This window comes from Mugil cephalus, chromosome 3 (genome assembly GCF_022458985.1).
Source record: "Mugil cephalus isolate CIBA_MC_2020 chromosome 3, CIBA_Mcephalus_1.1, whole genome shotgun sequence".
Taxonomy (NCBI): domain Eukaryota; kingdom Metazoa; phylum Chordata; class Actinopteri; order Mugiliformes; family Mugilidae; genus Mugil; species Mugil cephalus.
Window position 1 is genome coordinate 18085037 of NC_061772.1, and position 18427 is coordinate 18103463.

The window sequence follows — 18427 nt, forward strand, 5'->3', positions numbered from 1 at the left end:
GTGCGAGAGTCTGTCCTCAGATGGTGTTATGTGTCCGAGGCGGCAGCAAAGGGAACACCTAATCCACGAAGGAGAGTTTTAGGCTCCGCATTTAAACTCCTCCGCCTGCCCCTCAGTTTCTGCCCCCGCTCCGTTTCAGCCTTCAAAGCAAGACAATGGCGCTCAAGGGCACGCCGCAGGAGGGACCGCTCGGGGCCGGCTAAATTCAGGCTTAACCTTTTCACAGACGCTTCATTTTAAAATGTTGTTACCACTACATTTGCTCGGCTTGGGAAACAAGACACCTGTTGCTTAGTATTTTGGGTTTACACAGACTCGCGTACAGCGTCGATCTGTGAAGGGTGGGGGGGGGGGGTATGTTTGCGTAGTCAAGGAAAAGTGGATCACTTTATTCTCTGCTCGGTCACATGGTAGCGTGATCAGTATCTAGGTCAAAAGCAGCGTTTGTTTTATTCAAAAGTTTTCTCTGAGAAGTGAAACTGGATTGTTTCAAAATGTCAAATAAACCCTCGTTAACTCTGCTCCCCTGGTATAATCCACTGCCTCCAGGATGTGTTGGAGGGCAGTAATCTACGTGCCCCACTGCAGGAGCTTCACCAGATGATCATGACCCCTATCAAGGCTTTCAGTGGTGGCGAGGAGGCCTCCCTGCAGCGCCCCCTGCTGAGCCCAGAGGGTAAGAGCGCCGCACCAGGTTCCCACCTGACTGGAGGAGGAGGAGGAGGCGGCGGCGGAGGAGGAGGAGGAGAGGGCGAGTCCGGCACAAGCGTCATCGCCGAGGGGGATCTGCCCGGTCAGTTTACTCGTGTCATGGGCAAAGGTGAGCTGCGTGCATCAACTCTTACGTTGAGGTTCTTGTCACCGTCTGGGAGGAGGTTTTGGTTTTAATGCCTCGTGTTCCCCATCGTCAGTTTGCACCCAGCTGCTGGTGTCGAGGTCAGACGAGGACAACATCAGCTCCTACCTACAACTCATCGACAAGTGCCTTATCCACGAGGTAAACCCCTCCCTCCCTGGATGTTTTCTTATCTTAGTCAGTGGAACTTTTTACTTTTTAATTTACTTGTAAAAGTTTTTTGGTTTCTTCTTGAACTTTGCTCTTTGAGTGACGGTAGGGACATTATGGTGACTTTAAGTACATTTGTACGCAATGTTGCAAGACAGAAAATGAGAAAACTGCTGTTTAAATAGCATCATATTTTATTTATAAAGCGCTTTTAATTAAAGTGCTGTACAGGCAGTGTAAAACAGAAATAAAAGTAACACACAGACTAAAGCAACAAGGAACGTGATTTTTAACAAAAGTTAATAATCGTGTTCTGTATATTAAAATGCAAAGGAAAAATTGTGACACAGTCAGTCTGATGAATTATTAATAATGTCCCAACATGCATGCCAATTAGCGCTGACTGCTCTCCTCAGGAGCAGGGCGTCCTCCTTACATCGGAGTTTATAGGAAATACGTAAATATGCTTAAGCGAATAGTACCCGCATTAGTAATCGCAGTGTCCTGAGCTGCACTCTTCAGCAGTCACGCTTCATTTCACCCCTGATCTGTACTCCTTCTTACCCCCACTTCTCCTCCTCCTCCTTGTCAGTCCTTCACCGAAACACAGAAGAAGAGGCTGTTGTCGTGGAAACAGCAGGTCCAGAGGCTGTTCCGATCCATTCCAAGGAAAACTCTCCTGGACATAGCAGGGTATCGACCGCAGAGGAGGTAACTGTTGTAGTCACTGTAACTTTTGTAAAGGAAAGTGGGAAATGTCAGAATGGTTGTAAATACATATTAGACAGAAGGATGCATCATTCAATGTGCAGCATATATGACATTCCTGATTCCTCTTATTTTTTTTCTGATTGCACTCACTACAAAAGCATAAATACAGATGAACAGAGAAGCAAGTTTTAATTTTTAGACAAACTGTTTCTTTTACATTCATTTGCAGTGTTTTATTTTATCAAGTAAACATAGTTTTCCTTGGCTTTCCTGTGAGATTCATCATTTATCACTTTTCTAACATCCCACCACCTACAGTTATGTCTAACTTCTCGTCTCGCCTTGCCGCAGCCGTTTTGGCCAGTCTAACTCCCTCCCCACCGCTGGCTGTGTTGGGGGCAGCGTGTCGACGAGGAGGAGCCTTCACCAGTTCCAGATGCCCTCCAGGAGCTTGCCGGGTGCCAGGCTGGGCCTGCTGGGCAGCGGGGGGCTGCTGGGACCCACACCTCGCAGCTCCAGCAGCACACCCACCGGTCCAAAACAGGGGAGACATGTGAGTCAAAGCAGCAAAAAAAAACAAAAAAAACAGGGATTTGTTTGATTACTACTGAAGGAAATATGTTAAACTATAACTAGGATATATGAGCACGGTTTCCAATAACATTAGTGTTAATCTGTTTACTGATTTCATATTCATGATAAGATAAATATAAAAAACAGCCCATATTGGTTTAGAATCATCCAAAGAAATCCAGAATCAAAGCTGCAATTTTTACTCATTTGAGAAACTGCAACCCGACCATATTTGGTGACTAATTAATAAAAAATTAAATAAAAACCTTATCAATTTATTGTTTCTGTGGTTTAAAGACATATGTTTTGGTTTTAGTCGTCTTGTAGAGGATTTCAAGCCTTGATTCTCTTACTCGTTCATTTTAAAGTTCACTGTATCACTGCTCTAGTCTAGTGTCAGATGAGGAACTAAAATTCCTTCTTAAATTGCCCCCCGGGGACAAATTAAGTTTTTCTGAACATAAATTGATCTCAGCTGCGTGTGAAGCGATCGTAATGCCGAGCGGTGGTGTTGTGTTGTTATTCTCGACTGTACACGGGAACATTTTGAAACGCGTAGTAATGCATTCCAGGATGTTGACAATAACCTGGTCTGCGAAACTCCCTCTCCGGCGCATTATTCCGCTCGGAGTAGAAAGGCTTTTTAATTCACGTCAAAAGAAATGCAGGCAGAGGACGAGGAGCGGTGGGGGCGTCTGGCCAATGAAGTGAGGTGGATGGAACTCGTAGACAGGTCACCCCACATACCAGAGGCCCTGCGTCAGTGCTGAACATTGAAACAGGAGGAGCCGCGGAGCTGTTTCAGGCCCATCCTGGCACACTTTATTGACCCAGTTCATTGGAAACCTCTCTGTCCCTCCTTCTCTTCCTCTCCCTCCTTTTCTCATCCTTTACAATGGGAGGAAATACCTCGGCCACACTGGACTTTCTTGTGTCAGACTGTAGTGTGTAGACTGGATGAGCGCAGAGAACGGAGGAGAAGGAGGAGGAGGAGGAGGAGGGTGGGAGGGAGGGAAATATGTGAGTCATATTTTGGAAGAGGTAGCTGTGGTGTTGGGAGGAGGAGGAGGGGCGATAGGAGAGGGAGTTTATGTGAGTGTGTATATATGTGAGAGAGGGAGAAAGCCAGTCAGAGGCAGTGAGAACAGTGCACAGGCATTTCCTGTTTTTCCCTGGCCCGCGGCGCTGGAGGGCCGCGAGGGGTGAGGGGGGGAGAGAGAGAGAGGTGAGATGAGGGGAGGGGAGGGGCGCGTGGCAGTGGTGTTGGGGGTATAATGGGCAGGTTACAGTGAGGAATTCATGTGGTGAATGTCTGAGACTGTCATTAGGGGTGGGGCCAGACATCCAGACAGGAGTTTGGTGGGGGGGGGCAGAAAGAAGCTGCGGTCTTACACAACTTCTTTCAAGCCTCCACACTTCAGTGTTTGAAAGCAGCAGGGATGAGCGCTAAATTAAGGTCTTTGACCACCAAATTAGATTTGAGAAACTGGACTTTGCCTTTTGAATGTCTGTATGTGAATTGAACCGAGCGAAGTTCATCTACAAAAGATCTTCATGTTCATCCATTAATACACAGGATAAGATGTTACGGTCCAACTGAAAGCCGACCAGCAGGCTAGCAGTCAGCTAACCGCTAGCAACCAACAAGAAGACACCAGCTAACTAGCCTAGCCAATGACAGTTGGCGGTAAAAGCAGTAGTGATACAACCGATTTCCTTCCCAATTCGATACTGAGTCTAGGCTGGTATCGCGATACCGATCCGATAGCGTTACTGTGAGTAAATACAGTAAATGTGTGTGGTAAACTTAAAAGAAAAAAAAAAGTAGTGAATTCAACTCATAGTTTCATAAAGAATACAAGACATCAGAGTAGTTTATTTATTTATCTTAAACTAGGAAGTATATTAACATAGTGGCCTCATTTACTTTGTAGCTGAGCTAATACAACAACAGAAAAACCAAACAGGATGCAATCACACAAAATATGTGAAAATGTTGTTTCAAACACTAAAAAAAAGTATTAGTAAAGGTAAAATAATAAGACCGTTAAAATAAGTTATTGTTTAAATATTAAGAACTACTATAAAATGAAAGCTTACATCTTAATTCAGACACTGTGTCCTCATCTTGTGTCCTCCTCATCATCAATGTCTCATATTCTGTGTTGTGGTTTAACCTGAGGTGTTTGTTGTGTAGCTAAAACTCAATAGTTTAGTTACTTTCCACTGTGTTACTACATTAACTTGAATGTCTGAAGTATCAGAAGTATCTATATTTAAATTTTTATTTAATTTGAGAGTCTTTGAGAATTTAGAGGTATCGAAAGTATCGGAAAGAACATTTCATTATCAATCCATGCATCATTAGTATGCGACACATCATTTTCATTAAGTTCGGCCCACAACACCTAGAGAAGTCTTAACAGTGAGTCAAAATACACCGTTTCGTCAGTCGAGTGTCCTGGCTCCCTCTTTCCCCAGAAGGTTAGGGGTTGGGATGAGGATACAGACCCTGTTTTGGGTTGGTGATGGGGATTGGAGGAACAGGACTGAACCACGACCCACACACCTAAACACAAAATTAAACTACGAGACAGTTTTGTGGTTTGACCCGCACATGTAGACCAAACCAAAAATAATTAAATCACCTCATTTTATTTTGCTCTGTCCTGTATATAATAGAGAGTTTTTATTTTGAAATAACAAAAATGAATAAGGTGGCAGAGTTCATGGTGAAAGCAACAGTTTTGTCTCTGAAAAAAACAACCCAGGAACTACTGAACATATGAAAACAGTAGATGGGATTTTGGTGATTTTAGAGAACAAACGATCATAATAACTATGACACAGAACTTAAGGATCTTGTTTGCATCCTCTCGATGTTAATTATATGTCTAAAACCTTCTCCTCAGGGCCCGTGGTTTGCCAACCCCGGAGGAAGCAACAGCATGCCCAGTCGGACCCACAGCTCTGTGCAGAGGACCCGCTCCCTACCAGTTCACACCACGCCGCAAACTATGGTCATGTTCCAGCAAGCCGGTAAGAGGCGCTGGGAAATGCACACAAACACGCAGAAAGCGGCAGAAGCAAAGCTAGCACTGAAGTGCCAAAAACTTGCACTAACTTCCACATTTCTCCATCCAAGACAAGTGTAAAGGGGCACATTTTTTAATTATAGTCAAGGTTTTTCCCAGATTTTCCCAGCTGTCTGCAAGGATTCTGCACGGGATTCGGATTCAGTTTGATGCCCTTCATATTTCAGTTCGTTCCACTGAACTGAGCATTTGCAGTAAGAGCAAGTGGACGGCCGTTGTCTGCAGTCGAACCTAAAATAGCGAAGGGCCTCCGTGCACAGGCTGGGTCACAGTAACCATCAGCGCCAGCGAGTGTGACCTGTAGTAGCCTCTGCTGACTGGACCTTGTCCCAGAGGAACAGTGGACAGTAATAGGACAAACTGGGACTTCCTCTCCCCCGCCAGAAATATTCTCCTTTCAGAACGAAGAGGAAAACAGATTTAAAAATAAAAAAAAAAGCAAAGGAGACTAGGTGGAGGAGGGCAAGTAGAGAGAGTATGTGTGAGAGGAAGAGATGGAGGCAGGGAGGGAGGAAAGAGTCAGAGGAGTCTCACAATGAGGCTCTTTGTGCAGCGAGGATGGGGCTCCCTGGCCCACTTCCCTTCCCTCTTCTTTCTTTACTTTCCCATCTCTCTTTCTGCCTCCCTTCCTTTTTCTCCCCCGTCTCTGCCATGCTTCCCCTCAACTGTCCCTTTTTCTTTCTTTTTTTTTGTTGACTCTGCAGAGTCATGCACACATAACAGTAGCGACCATAGCTGGGTCTGAGCCAGGGTCTCTGTGTGTACGTGTGGTATTTGCCAACAGATTTATAAAGACCCATTAAAAAAAAAAAAAAAAGACACATTAAAGAAAACAAGAGTGTGACGGAACAAGTGTGTGTGTGTGTGTGTGTGTTACAGGGGGGTTATTTTTCACTATAAGTGTGTATGTTCATGGGATGGAGGGGGTGTGTGGGCAGGGGGGTGATGGGGGAGGATTTCAAGTCTATAAATAGCCCAGTGTGGACTACTGGGCCTAACTCGGCTTGTCCCTCCGGCCACAAGGGATTTTCGCTGCCCGGCCTGTGCTGAAGACTCAGCGAAGGACTAAATGGCTCCAGAGGGTTGCTAGGCTGCACTGCGGCCCAAATACACCGAAGCCTCGGCCCAACGCACTCTACAACAAAACTGTCTCCACCCTGCTAAGGCTAAAAGAGACGGCGAGCACCTAAGAGTTTTTAGAAGAGACAGATACTGTAACTACAGGTCATGTTTTCCATCACAAATTAAGCCCCATCTACTTAATTGAGACCCAATAGGGAAAACCATAAGTTCATTATGTTCAAGAAAAGCAAATATTTAATAAGAACATGAACGTATATGTGACTGTCCCCCAGTTTAGGGAAGCTTGGTCTGGTTTAAGTCAAAGGTCTTCAACAGGGGGTCCGGGGAGGTACTGCGGGGGGGGGGGTCGCAAAATCTTTGGTTGATTAGACATTTATATATATATATATATATATATATATATATATCCCCCCACAAATATAAAGAGAGTCTATTCACTTTGCTTTAATTAAATAAAATGAATATTTGATTATGTGCATTATTAGTTTAATATTGAATGCAAAATGATAGTAATAATGTATATTGTTTAATATATAACACATATAGTAGGTAGGGGGTCCCTATGTGATCTGTCCATCAGTTTGGGGGTCTATGGCCTAAAAAACATTGAAGACCTCTGGTCTAATTCAATTTGAGTAAATTGTTTTGTTTCTTGAACTTCCGCGTCCCTCATCAGGATTTTGTGTGTTTGTGTTTGCATTCATTTTTTTTAATTTATTTGTTTAATCTCTTGACACTGATTTGCTTCATATGTGTTTTTGTTTCTGTGCAGATCTTCAGTTACCAGTGACAGAGCCAGACATCAACAATCGTCTCGAGTCTCTGTGTCTCAGTATGACAGAACACGCCTTGGGAGGTAAGTTTTTTTTTTTTTTTTTTTCAATTGTTCAACCACAATAGTTTCTCCAGATTAAACCTAGTTTAGGAACACGTCGGTCTTCCCACCAGTCTCTCCGTGTTTCTCTATTTATTTGATTTGATTTGTATTTGTCTCAAACAAGCACAAGCAGCACAACAAACAGTAATAGAGAAAAGAAAAAAAAAATTACACACTGCGATAAAGTGCAAGTTGGAGAAGGGGCTGAAGGAAGCAGAGTTTATCAAGTTCAGTCCTCCATTTCATTGTCACATAACCTTGAGATCCATGAGAACTTTAATCTTTTTAATCTTTTTAATCTTTTTAATCTTAGACGATTAAAACATTCAACTTCAATGTGAAACAGAACCCTGATTATAAACATACTAACAAAATAAAATCCTTTTTAAAAAAGTATCTAATTAGCTGTCTAGCTCATTATAACTGACCAAGACTTTGTTTGTATTTACTTTTAAATTGATTTAATGTAATGCACATTTTTATGTCCTCGTGTAGTTTATTCCACAGTTTTACACCACAACAAAGACATGTACTGCAGTCTCTGTCCTCTTTATACCACCTGAATCCTCTCATATTTGATTTTCTTCTTTCACTGTCAAGGATTTAAGAAGTCAGTAAAGGGTCACAGTAGACTAATGGTTCTCGAACATTTTATTGGGACTTGTGTTAAGTGAAATTAAAAGGAAAACATTTTGTTTTATGCAGATTAAATTGGTAGCTTTCAGAGTGCCAGCGTTTCTACTTGTTACAAACTGCCTTCAGCTTTGAGGATCTGATTTTCTTTGAGCTCTGTTTACAGGAACAGTCGATATTTATGGTGATCACACCAAAACTTTGGATTACACAAGACAAGGACTAAAAACTGTGACCTGTCGTACATTTAGAAGCAGCTGAATACTTAAAAAAATACTGTATTAATACATATAAGTGCAGTATTAGGTAGCTGGATCTTTTTCCAAATGGTCTGGTTGCAGCCTTTACCATAACAAACTCAAGCTGGTATGGAGTTGAACAAGTTGGTCAAGTCACTCGTTCGTGTTTCTGACTAATGGACGATGTTATTATAGAGTGATTTAAATATATTACGCTGACATGCCTATACCTAAATCTGTAATCAAGACAATTCTTGCTTCAGTTTTATTCAGTTCACAAAGGGAAAATTCCAAAAGTTGAGTTAGTGTCTCATGTCCAGTCGTGGTCCCTTTAGTTAATTTTACCACTCAACTCAACTGCTGTTGTGTGAGGGGCTTAAAGTCTGAATATTTGGGTTCAATGACAACTCTGGCCAAGTTTGAGATCTGACAATTCTGGCAACAGTGGAGGCAAGTCAGCCAAAACGGGAAGAGGCCCTGGAGAAAAGCTGCTTTTAGAAAGAACTTTTACAAATGTAATTTACATCATCAGATATGACCTGCAGTTCAACTTTATTTGTAGGAATGCATCACATCACCATAAGTCTCCTTCTCATAGTATGACAGGAAATACTGGGGCTGAATAACAAATGCCAGTTTATTCTAATTCTCATTATTAATATTATTATTATTGATACTATGTACTATACTTTTTTCCTTTTTTCTTTCCATAGCACTTTTCAGTGCTTAAAAAAACATAAAAATCTGCAATTTTTAAAACGGAAACTAAATGCAAAGTTAATAAAAAATAAAACCACAAAACTACAATAAATAACATTAAATTCTCCCATAAAAGTATGGTTTAAGTAGAGATTTAAAGGAAATCACAGCTGACCTGATTTCCTCGGGCAGATCATCCCATATCTGTGGGGCCATAACCACGAAGGCCCTGTCCCCTTTTGTTTTCAGCCAGTAGACATCTGCCCGAGGATGTCGAGGTAAATGACGGCCTGTATGTTGCTAAAATGGCAGTGATATAGCCATGGGCCATGAAAAGATATTTAAAAATAAACAAGATCTTTAAATCTATTCTAAAACATACTGGAGACCAGAAGTTAAACAGTAAAGTAAAACAGTCTCTGTGCCTGTAAAAAGTTTGAACTAACTTAGTAATATGGGACATAAAACTTAGATCAGAGTCAAACCTGACACCATGCGTAAATTTTTCAGGTTTCGTATTTCTGGCGTTTTAAAAAGCAGATACATGTGTCATCAGTGTCATCAGCTTAAAAATGGAATGACACCATGTCGGCTAATTATGTGTCCAAGTATACATGGAGAAAATAAAACAGGTCCTAGAACTAACCCCTGAGGCACACCACGCATCACATTACATAGATACCAATGATTTTAAATTATTCCTTGTATCTGATAAGTATGAGGGGCCCAGTGCCTGAGCCTAGGAGAAACAGTGATTGCAGGTCTGGGGGTACCAGGACTGTGCACATCCCGTTGTTATCAGACTGAAGTCTTTCAAAAATTTTATTAGCTAGAAGAATTTTTACAATGAAAGGTGGACTGGCCTGTAATTTTGAGGCTGTGAGGGATCCAGGTTTTTGTTTTTAGCAATGGGTTCACAAAGATAGTTTTAAAACGATCAGGCGCACACAGCCAGTAGACAGGGACCTGGTAAAGGTGGACACCAAGGAGGACACAACACGGTCCACGTTAGAGCAGGAACCTTCAACGGTTTCCAGGTCATGGACCCACAAACTGATGGAGAGATAAAGAAGGGACCCTAGCCCTAACCTACTATATGTGTTCTATATTAAACTCAGCATAAACATAATAAACACACCTGACATAAACATACATACAAACATGGGGTTTCACCTGGGGGCTGAATAGGCTTTCTTTAAATTTTTGTGGGGGGGGATTAAAAAAATATAAAAATATCTAATCACTCTCACACGTGATACTGTTTCTAAAACAACCGTAATGCGGTGAAAGTGATTAGGAGGATGTGAGATCTCTGGATAAGTGGGGTGTGCGGCGACAGACCTTCGTATTGATTTCACTTTATCAGTGAAGTAAGATAAAACGTGTTTTTATGTGAAAAGAAAACCTGGAACAACTTGGGTCTGTGCAGAACATTTCCGTGTACAGTGAATATCAGTCTGGGTTAAAGTCAGTGCCAAACTCCTCTCGTCCCAAAACTCAACCGGGCAGCAGACAGTGGGCCTCAGTGAACGCCGGACAAGTGCTGCTTTGTGTTTGTGTTTTTAGGTTGAGAGCTGAACTGTGCAGTAGAACCAAGAAGTGCATTCACCTAAAGAACCCCCCCCCTCTCTTAATCAGCATTTATGCCTTTTTCTAGTCTCCTCCGCCGGCTGTCCTGAACCGCCACGATTTGGTCGTTGAAGTCAAGCCAGCTTCAGGAAGTGACCCAAAACGCAGTGTTTGATGGGTATAAGGAAAAGGATATTAGGGTTTGGTTGGCAGGCGGTTGTTTTTGGACAGACCAGTACAATGAACTTAGAACAAACTGCTTCTGGGCTTGTAAACATTGTTTGTTAAACAGCACAGATTACAAAGACAGGGATCAGATTTCAGTTGGTTTCACAAATAAGATGAAAACTAATTTAATTTCTATTCACAAGTCAAGGCTCTAGAGCTCAACTAAATAGAAAATCAGCTGCTTAAAAGTTTTTGTGCCCTTCAAACTTTTATACGTATCTGCATTAAAAAAAAAAAAAAAAAAAAGGTGACAAAGAAAATCTTATCAGATCAATTAGCTCATCTGTTTCCACTTGAGTTATTATATTATTGATATATTCTTGTGTGTATTATGATAGAGGCTCTATTTTTGTGGAATAAAAGTCTCCAGCAGCGAGCAGCTTAATAACATTTTCCTCATCCGTCACACCAGAGGCGGCAGCTGTCAGACTGTTGTTTTCCTCTCAAATGCTCCATCAGTATTTTGACAGATGTGTTGTTCTCTCACCAGGACCGCGTGGGCTCGGACCCCTCGCTGTTCACCAAGTCAGGAAGGCTTTTAGGCTTTTAGGCCGTCAGTTCATGGCTCAGTGAGATCGCTGCTACGCTTCAAATGAGATAAAACTGCTTTCTGATTAGACCAGATAACAATGAGTCATAGTGGACAGCAGCATTCCTTAGAGAGTCTTTTTATTTTTTTTAACGCTGCTTCAAAGAAGTGCACCAGCAGTTCACATTTGAATACAGTTCACTGACGCCAACAGACTGGAGGAAAAAATAAGAAAATAACACAATAATACATTTAAGAAGTCAAATTAATAAGAGCTTTTCTGAACCTCAGAGCAGATTTTAGCTAACAGACGTAAATGAAGGCTGCTCTTAAAGACGAGCTCTGATAGTCACTTGTTCAGCTGTAGTTGTTTCACATGCAACAGTCATATAAGTCTTTGTACATATTTTTTTGTATTGTTTCTTTTTCCCAATCTTACATTGCCTTATATACTATAGCCTGTATTTCTGTTTATGTTTTTTCTTATACTGATATACTGAGTTATATATTTTAATACCTGCTTATGAATTGTTAGAATGACTCATATTGTTCATTTCTTTATTTCAGTCTCCATTGCAGGGTCCATAGCATCGTAAAATGTTAAAACAGAATAAGTACATTAAAAAGTACATCAAGGAGCTCCTGGTTGGATTAAGTGGGGCTTCAATTGTACCATTTCCTGACTTATCTAAGCCACACATACATTTGTACATTCAGTTTCTCATGACTCCCTCACAAACTCTTTTTACTTTATTCCTATCGCTTTATATTTTTACAACATTGCCTAATATTTGCACAAAAAAAAAAAATCTCTTAATTGCAAAAGCCTTTGCATTCAAAGCGTAAATTTGAATTGTGTTGGACCGCTGACGTCTCAGATCTCCTTCTTTATCAGTTTATTATTATTCAGAGAAGGATTCAGTCCCGTCCCAGCATGCACTGACTCTTCAGATTTATTTCCTCGCCATTAATTCCACGCCTGCGTCGACTCTTAAGTTAGATTTATGTTTCTGCCTCTTATCTAATATAAGCTGTGAGACATATAATGACACTTTGTGGTGACGCAGAAGGCAACAACAGTCTGAAAAATTGTCCTCGTCCCTCCGCACAGAAACTCCTCCCTCCTTCCTAGACATCCCCTCTCTCTGTTCTGTGTTGCGTTGCTTTCAGTTCAACATTTATTAACGTCAATGCGATCCACCGAAACTAAACCTCCAGAGTCTAAAGCGCAAAGACAAACTCATCCCATTTTTTTTAGTGGTGTAACTGTAGAAAAAGAGAGCACACAGGTGTGAGCTGCCCCCTGCAGGAGTATAAACAAAGCTTATCTTGTTGCTGTCGCCGCTGATAATGTTGTTACCAAGTTAAACACTGATGCCTTTTTTTTTTTTTTTCTCCCCTCAGATGGCGCCGACCGCACATCGACGATATGAAATGAGGACGCGAGCGAGAGCAGCAGGATGGCGCAGGTTCATGAGGCTCTCTCACCGTACGTCACCTCGAGGTCACCAGCCCTCCAGCCCCCGTCCCCCCCTCCCCCCACCTCGCTCTGTAGCCAATGGTAGAGCTCAGCCAAAGGACCGGGCGGGATCCAAGAAACACAAGATAGGCGATCATCAAACAGCGAACACAAGCTATCACACTGGCACCGTCCATCGGGGTTGAAAACACACACTTCCTGCACCGCCAGCGCGCCCCCCGCCGTCACCTGTGTCCGGGCTGAGGAGAGAGAAAAGCATCGGCTCGGACAGTGTGTGAACAGCGTCCCCCCCCTTTCCCCCACCTTCCCCTCCCCCCCTCCCCTTCCTTTGCCTGGGGGGAGTCCAGAAGCAGCGGTGCAGTCCGGTCCGCCCCGGCAGAGGGAGACGCTGGCCTTGTGGATCAGGGCTCGGTGAGAGACCGAGGCCCCCCCTCCCTCTCCGGCACCGTCTGATCCCCGCACATCGACCACAGCTAGTGGCGTCTTTTAAACCCATGACCGTACCTCAGACCCCAAAAAGAAGACGAGGCGAGCAGAGCCGCGAGGACGCGGAAAGGAAGTTTGGGATTTCCTTTACTGTTTTCAGTGAAGGTCGAGCGTCAGTAAGGATGCTCGCAGAGTTCGGGAAGCCCTCCCGCTCAGCATTGGGTGGCAAAACAAACAAAAAACAAACAAAAAAAAGCATTTATTTGTTTTGTATGTATTTATTGTTTACAAACTGATGCTACTTTCAGAGGGTACAGAAACATGTATGAATTTCAGGTATGACGTATGTAACCCGTAAAGCCTTGGTCTCTACGAGCTTTACGCCCCACGAGTAGCCATCACGCTAGTTTACAACTAATGTGCATATTCTTTATATCAGCGGACAAAGAGACGGAGACGGAGGTGGGACGGGGGTGAGGAGAGGAAGAGGAGGGGAGTGTATGTGAAGAAAGACAGAGGAAGTGGCAGAAGAGAGAAACCGAGCGAGGAGCGATTAGAGGAAGGGAGAGCGCACGTTTTTAAAGGAGAAGGGCGTCAGAGGCCGGACCTTTGATCGGGAGGAGACGATGTCTGATCGTGTTGTGAGTGTTCATGTGAATGAGTGCAGGAGGAAGTGGAAGCTCGGCCACGTGTGGTTCGTCCATAGCATGTACTGTATGAACTCATTTAAAGAGCCCTTTTTCCGGCTCAGCAGATTAAAAATGTAGGTTTTATAAATGCAAACGGAAGATCTATATATATATATACATCAGTGGGATCGGTCTGCATGTTCAGATGCCGGGCTTAGTTATTTTTTCTAAAGCAGGGTGATGTGCTTAAGCTGCATGTTACTACTAAGTCTCTTCGTCGGGGGTCGGGGGGAAGAAGATTGGGAAATGAGGAGTGGGCAAGACTGCCGAAGAAACGGGAGGCGGATCCGGTTTCCACTCAGAACTGGGTGAATTGCAACATTGGAGAAATCACATAGCGTCAATCCATGAAGGGTAGTCGTCCCAGAGATTGTCTCATTAGTGCTTACCTCCACCTGCTGGCCAAACGCAGTCACGGCAGGACAGTCTCACAGGTACACGGATGTCACCGGTGAAACTAAAACCGTCGTGGCTGCAGGTTACCTGTGAGTCTGTTTAGTCACTGCAGGCCTATATGGAATTTATGTGTGTTTTTTTGTTTTTTTTTTCATTTTGAATCTCATGGTTATTCTGTGTCTTAATATTTATCCTCATTGTATTTGTGTCTGGAATAGAGACATTATAAGAATACGTTTATATTGAAATAAGCTCCCCTCTGTGTGGCTTTCAACTGAGCACACGAGTCCTGACCTTGAACGCTGAGGGCTGTTTGTTATTGTTATTATTATTATTGTTTAGTTTCTTCATTAGTTTTTTTTTTTTTTTTTTGCAATTCTATAGTACTTCATCTTTATCCTGCACTTGATGATAATGTGAGACACTAAAATGCATGGAGAACATTGGTGTGCTTTGGACCGGGGTGAGGCTCTGGACTGTACAGCTACTGGATCAGGCTAAAGTGGAGCGTCACGACGCCACGGCAGGTGGAAACGTTGAATCCGGAGCAGAGATGGAGAAACTCCTGATGCTTCTCACTGACCTCTAATGATAGCTGTCTGTGTGAGGGTGAGCGCTGAGTAGAAAATACTCTATTTCCATATCGAGGCGGCCCAGGCTGTAGGATCAAACCAGTGTTTGTGCATGTTTTGGTTTATTTTCTTTGATTTGCACACGTTTTTCCAACCTTCCAGTTTCCGCTGTTCTTTGGGATGATGTTAAATTACAATTATTCTGTAACAGAGTTTAAGCTTTATTCTCATTTGCAGCTGCAGATTTTTATTCTCTGCTGATTGTTTAAAATACAGACATGTATAAAAGGTTTAGAACTATACTCTGTGTAGTTCCTCTGTTCATGGGAAGCCCTGGCAGGTTTGGAAAAACTTAAAGGAGAAGCGGCAGCAAAGTCGGTGTCAGACTTGCGTTAAAAGAACAAAAACATGCATAAACTCTGTCACGGCGCCTGTTTGGTGGTGTCTTGGTTTGATTGTGGCTTCACACACAGTTTGAGATCTGTGCGCGCACGCACACACACACGTACACACACACACACACCACAGATGAAGTGTTTAGTGTGTCCTTTCTGCTCTTTGTCTGTGAGAGTAACTCAGACACTATGTGAACAAATATTCCACCAAAGTGTATTGTGTTTAATCCTGAGTGGGAAACCAGACGTTGAACCTTTCAGCATCAGGATCTTGGCACGTTCAGCAAACTCATTGCCATTTTTTTTTTTTTTTTTTTTTGAATCAGTACTTAAAGTAGAAACAATTATTTATTCTTTTTTTTTCTTTTTTTTGCATAATTTTTTGCAGAGGTGATGCTGATCATTTAGGTGTATTATTATTATTTAAAGTACCGTATGTATTAACATGTTATGGCTGGTGACCATACGTACATCTCAAATATTAACATAGTTATTGTTTACTATTTTTCTGTTTGTTTCGTTGCCGTTGAACTATATTCGTGTTTGTATCGATCAGTGTCATGTTGAGATTTTTTTTTTTTTTTTTATTTTTTTCTCCTCCCCGGTTGAAGTTTCGTTGTTGGAGCTGCTCTCCGTCACAGATGTTCAGTTACAGGTTTCTGAACTTGGTGCCGTTGGCGTCTCACCACCTGACTCCTGCTCGGCAGAGGCTTGTAGGTTTCTGTGCGCGTGTGTGTTGCTTCACAGGACAAGGTCGGCGTCGCTGTATCGGTTTCTTAATTTTAACAGATCCCATGAAAGGACGTTAACTCCCATGAAATGAAAGCTCACTTGAAACAGCTGGACGCTAGTTCTCAACAAAACATAGGGGACTACTTTCAGCTGCGGATTAATACGCGTCTGTTGCACTAGATGGAGCCTCAGATAGGTTAGGTTTGTTTTTGTTTTTTGTCTGTTCATGGGATTTTTTTTTAAATTTTAAGAATCAGATCCGCGGTCATTAATGTAATCAAAGGAATTTTCACAAAGTTCTTTGTGACTTTCATATTGCTGTGCCATTTGATAAAAGGTGTTTGTTAAGGTGTTCAAAAGAAAAAAAACAAACCCAGGACAAAATAAGTGCATAAAGCCCCATAAGGGATGGAAAGAGGTGTGAGATCTCAAGGAAGTTTAGTGGGATCCTAAAAGAAACTAAAAGATCTTAAAAAGCTTTTGCAAGATTTTAAGAAACATTTGCAAATGTTGAGAAACTTTAATCTGAAACTTAAGTAACCGTTTTATCATTTAGTGTCAGATTGACTCTCGTCTGCCAGGTGTAGTCAGATTCATGAGAACCAGGAGTAGATTTACTAAAACTGTGTTTGTGAGATTTTGCAAAACTTTTTCTCAAGATCTTAGTAAAGTGCGTCTTTTTCCCTCCCCTCTTCTGTTCTAGTTTTCCTTTGTGTCACATTTTCTGTTCGTACTGTTCTGTTGGAAGCAGGTTCCAGGTTCTGCTGAGCCCTGGTTTCATGCAGCACCTGTGACGGGTCAGCGAGGTCAGGATCATTACACATCTCTTCAAACCAAATGCTTTTTAAAAAGGAAAGGAAAAAAAAAATGTTTTAAATGCATATCAGCTCAGTGGAGTACTTCTAACGCTGTGTACGCTGCAGTATTAACAGTTAGAGGATGCCTTGATATTCCAAAAACATTTAAAGATCTTTAAGACGAGACGTATATGCTGTTTTGTATCTTTTATTTCTGCAGTTTAGTCGGTTTGGGATGCCAAGACCTTTTTGTTTTGTTTTTGTAAAGTTGGCAAGCATCCGTTGTGTAACTTAAGTGTTACCGCTTGACTGTGCTCCTTTTACTTCATTTAGTTTTATTTTATCAAAGAGCCGATGTCCTGTATTGACTGCAGGCTTACGTATATATTTGACAAAAGAATATTGTATGTTTAATAATAAAAAATAAAAAAAACACAAAACGGACAAAAATTGCAGAAAACGCAGAAAAAAATAAAAAGAATAAAATGGGGAAAAAAAGTGTAATTTATATTTTAAAACTGCATGCACAAGGCTGGGAAAGTCATATTTAGAATAACAAATGGCAGTGCCTTTTTTTTTTTCTTTTTTTTTTTTTTTTTTTGTACTCAGACATTTACCCCAGATGTAAATGGTTTTATATGGACGTTAAAAACTATAATGGGACAGGATGAAAGTACCGACAGCTTCATCGAGTCACGTTCACACTTCAGTCAAGAGTGTTTAGATTAAACACCTTCACTGTGGATGTCTTTAAACCATCCGAGGTAATTCATTAGTTTGATTCACTTTCCAAAATGTCTTTATTTTAATGTCAGTTTGGCTTCAGCTTCCGCAAATTCACCCACACACGTAATTTTGTCCTTGTTTGGCCAAATCACTGATCATTTCTTTTTTATCTGTTCATCTGACAGTTATTTTCTTTAATTACTTAAAACAGGAAATAAGATCCACAAATTTTCCCAGAGATACTCGCTTTAGCGTTCAAAGGATCCATCTTTTGTGTGAAATAAGTGATTTCTCAAATGTCGTAGCGTCACCTGTAATACTGAAGCCAAACTGTAAAATTCAGAGATTCCTCGCTTTATTTATCAAAGTGTCGTTCTTCTGGACAGAGGCGTGCAGTGTGAACGTGAACTCATCTGTCGTCGTCGTTTCTGTGCTCTGTAGGTACTTCTTAATTCTTAATGAAGTCATGAATTATCCTGAACAAAAAAGTGTGTGAATGGCTGTGTGTGTGAGAGAGAAAGAGAGAAAGAAAGAGTGAATACATTCAAGTGTTTTTTTGTTTTTGTTTTTTTGTTTTTTTTTTGAATGTGTCTTCTTGTACTTTTGTCACGATGTACCAGAATGCTGTGACTTGGCATGCCCCCGTTATACATTAAAAAAACAAAACAAAAAAACAAACAAATTTGTAAGTCATTCAGTGTGTCTGTGTTATAAACCATTCAACGTAATTTTTATTTTGTTTTATGTGTCTTTGTAGTTCTATAATGTCACTCAGAAGTAGATTTCTGGATGGTGGTACTGCTCCTGTGAAGTGAAGCCAAAGTAAGTAGAGCTCCCCCTGGTGGCTGGCTGTGGTATACGTCACAAACTCCGCTAAAATACACATCAAATTTTGTTAGTTTTTAAAAAAAAGGTTCAAGGTTGGTTTCTGTCATTTTAAGAAGTTAATATAACATGTATGCATGTTCAAGT

The 18427-nt window shown here is 41.6% G+C and overlaps 1 protein-coding gene across 2 annotated transcripts in view; it reads left to right on the forward strand.

The window, feature by feature from the left end:
* samd4a (sterile alpha motif domain containing 4A) overlaps nucleotides 1-18133 on the forward strand; it is a 48742-nt gene extending 30609 nt beyond the window's left edge. For both annotated transcript variants that reach the window (XM_047580582.1, XM_047580583.1), the window contains 7 exons: nucleotides 550-820; nucleotides 912-997; nucleotides 1599-1717; nucleotides 2069-2270; nucleotides 5203-5329; nucleotides 7241-7324; nucleotides 12647-18133. In XM_047580582.1, the coding sequence (XP_047436538.1) occupies nucleotides 550-820; nucleotides 912-997; nucleotides 1599-1717; nucleotides 2069-2270; nucleotides 5203-5329; nucleotides 7241-7324; nucleotides 12647-12675 (918 nt within the window). In that variant the 3' untranslated portion in view covers nucleotides 12676-18133. The remainder of the gene's footprint in view (nucleotides 1-549; nucleotides 821-911; nucleotides 998-1598; nucleotides 1718-2068; nucleotides 2271-5202; nucleotides 5330-7240; nucleotides 7325-12646) is intronic.
* Nucleotides 18134-18427: the final 294 nt, after the last annotated feature.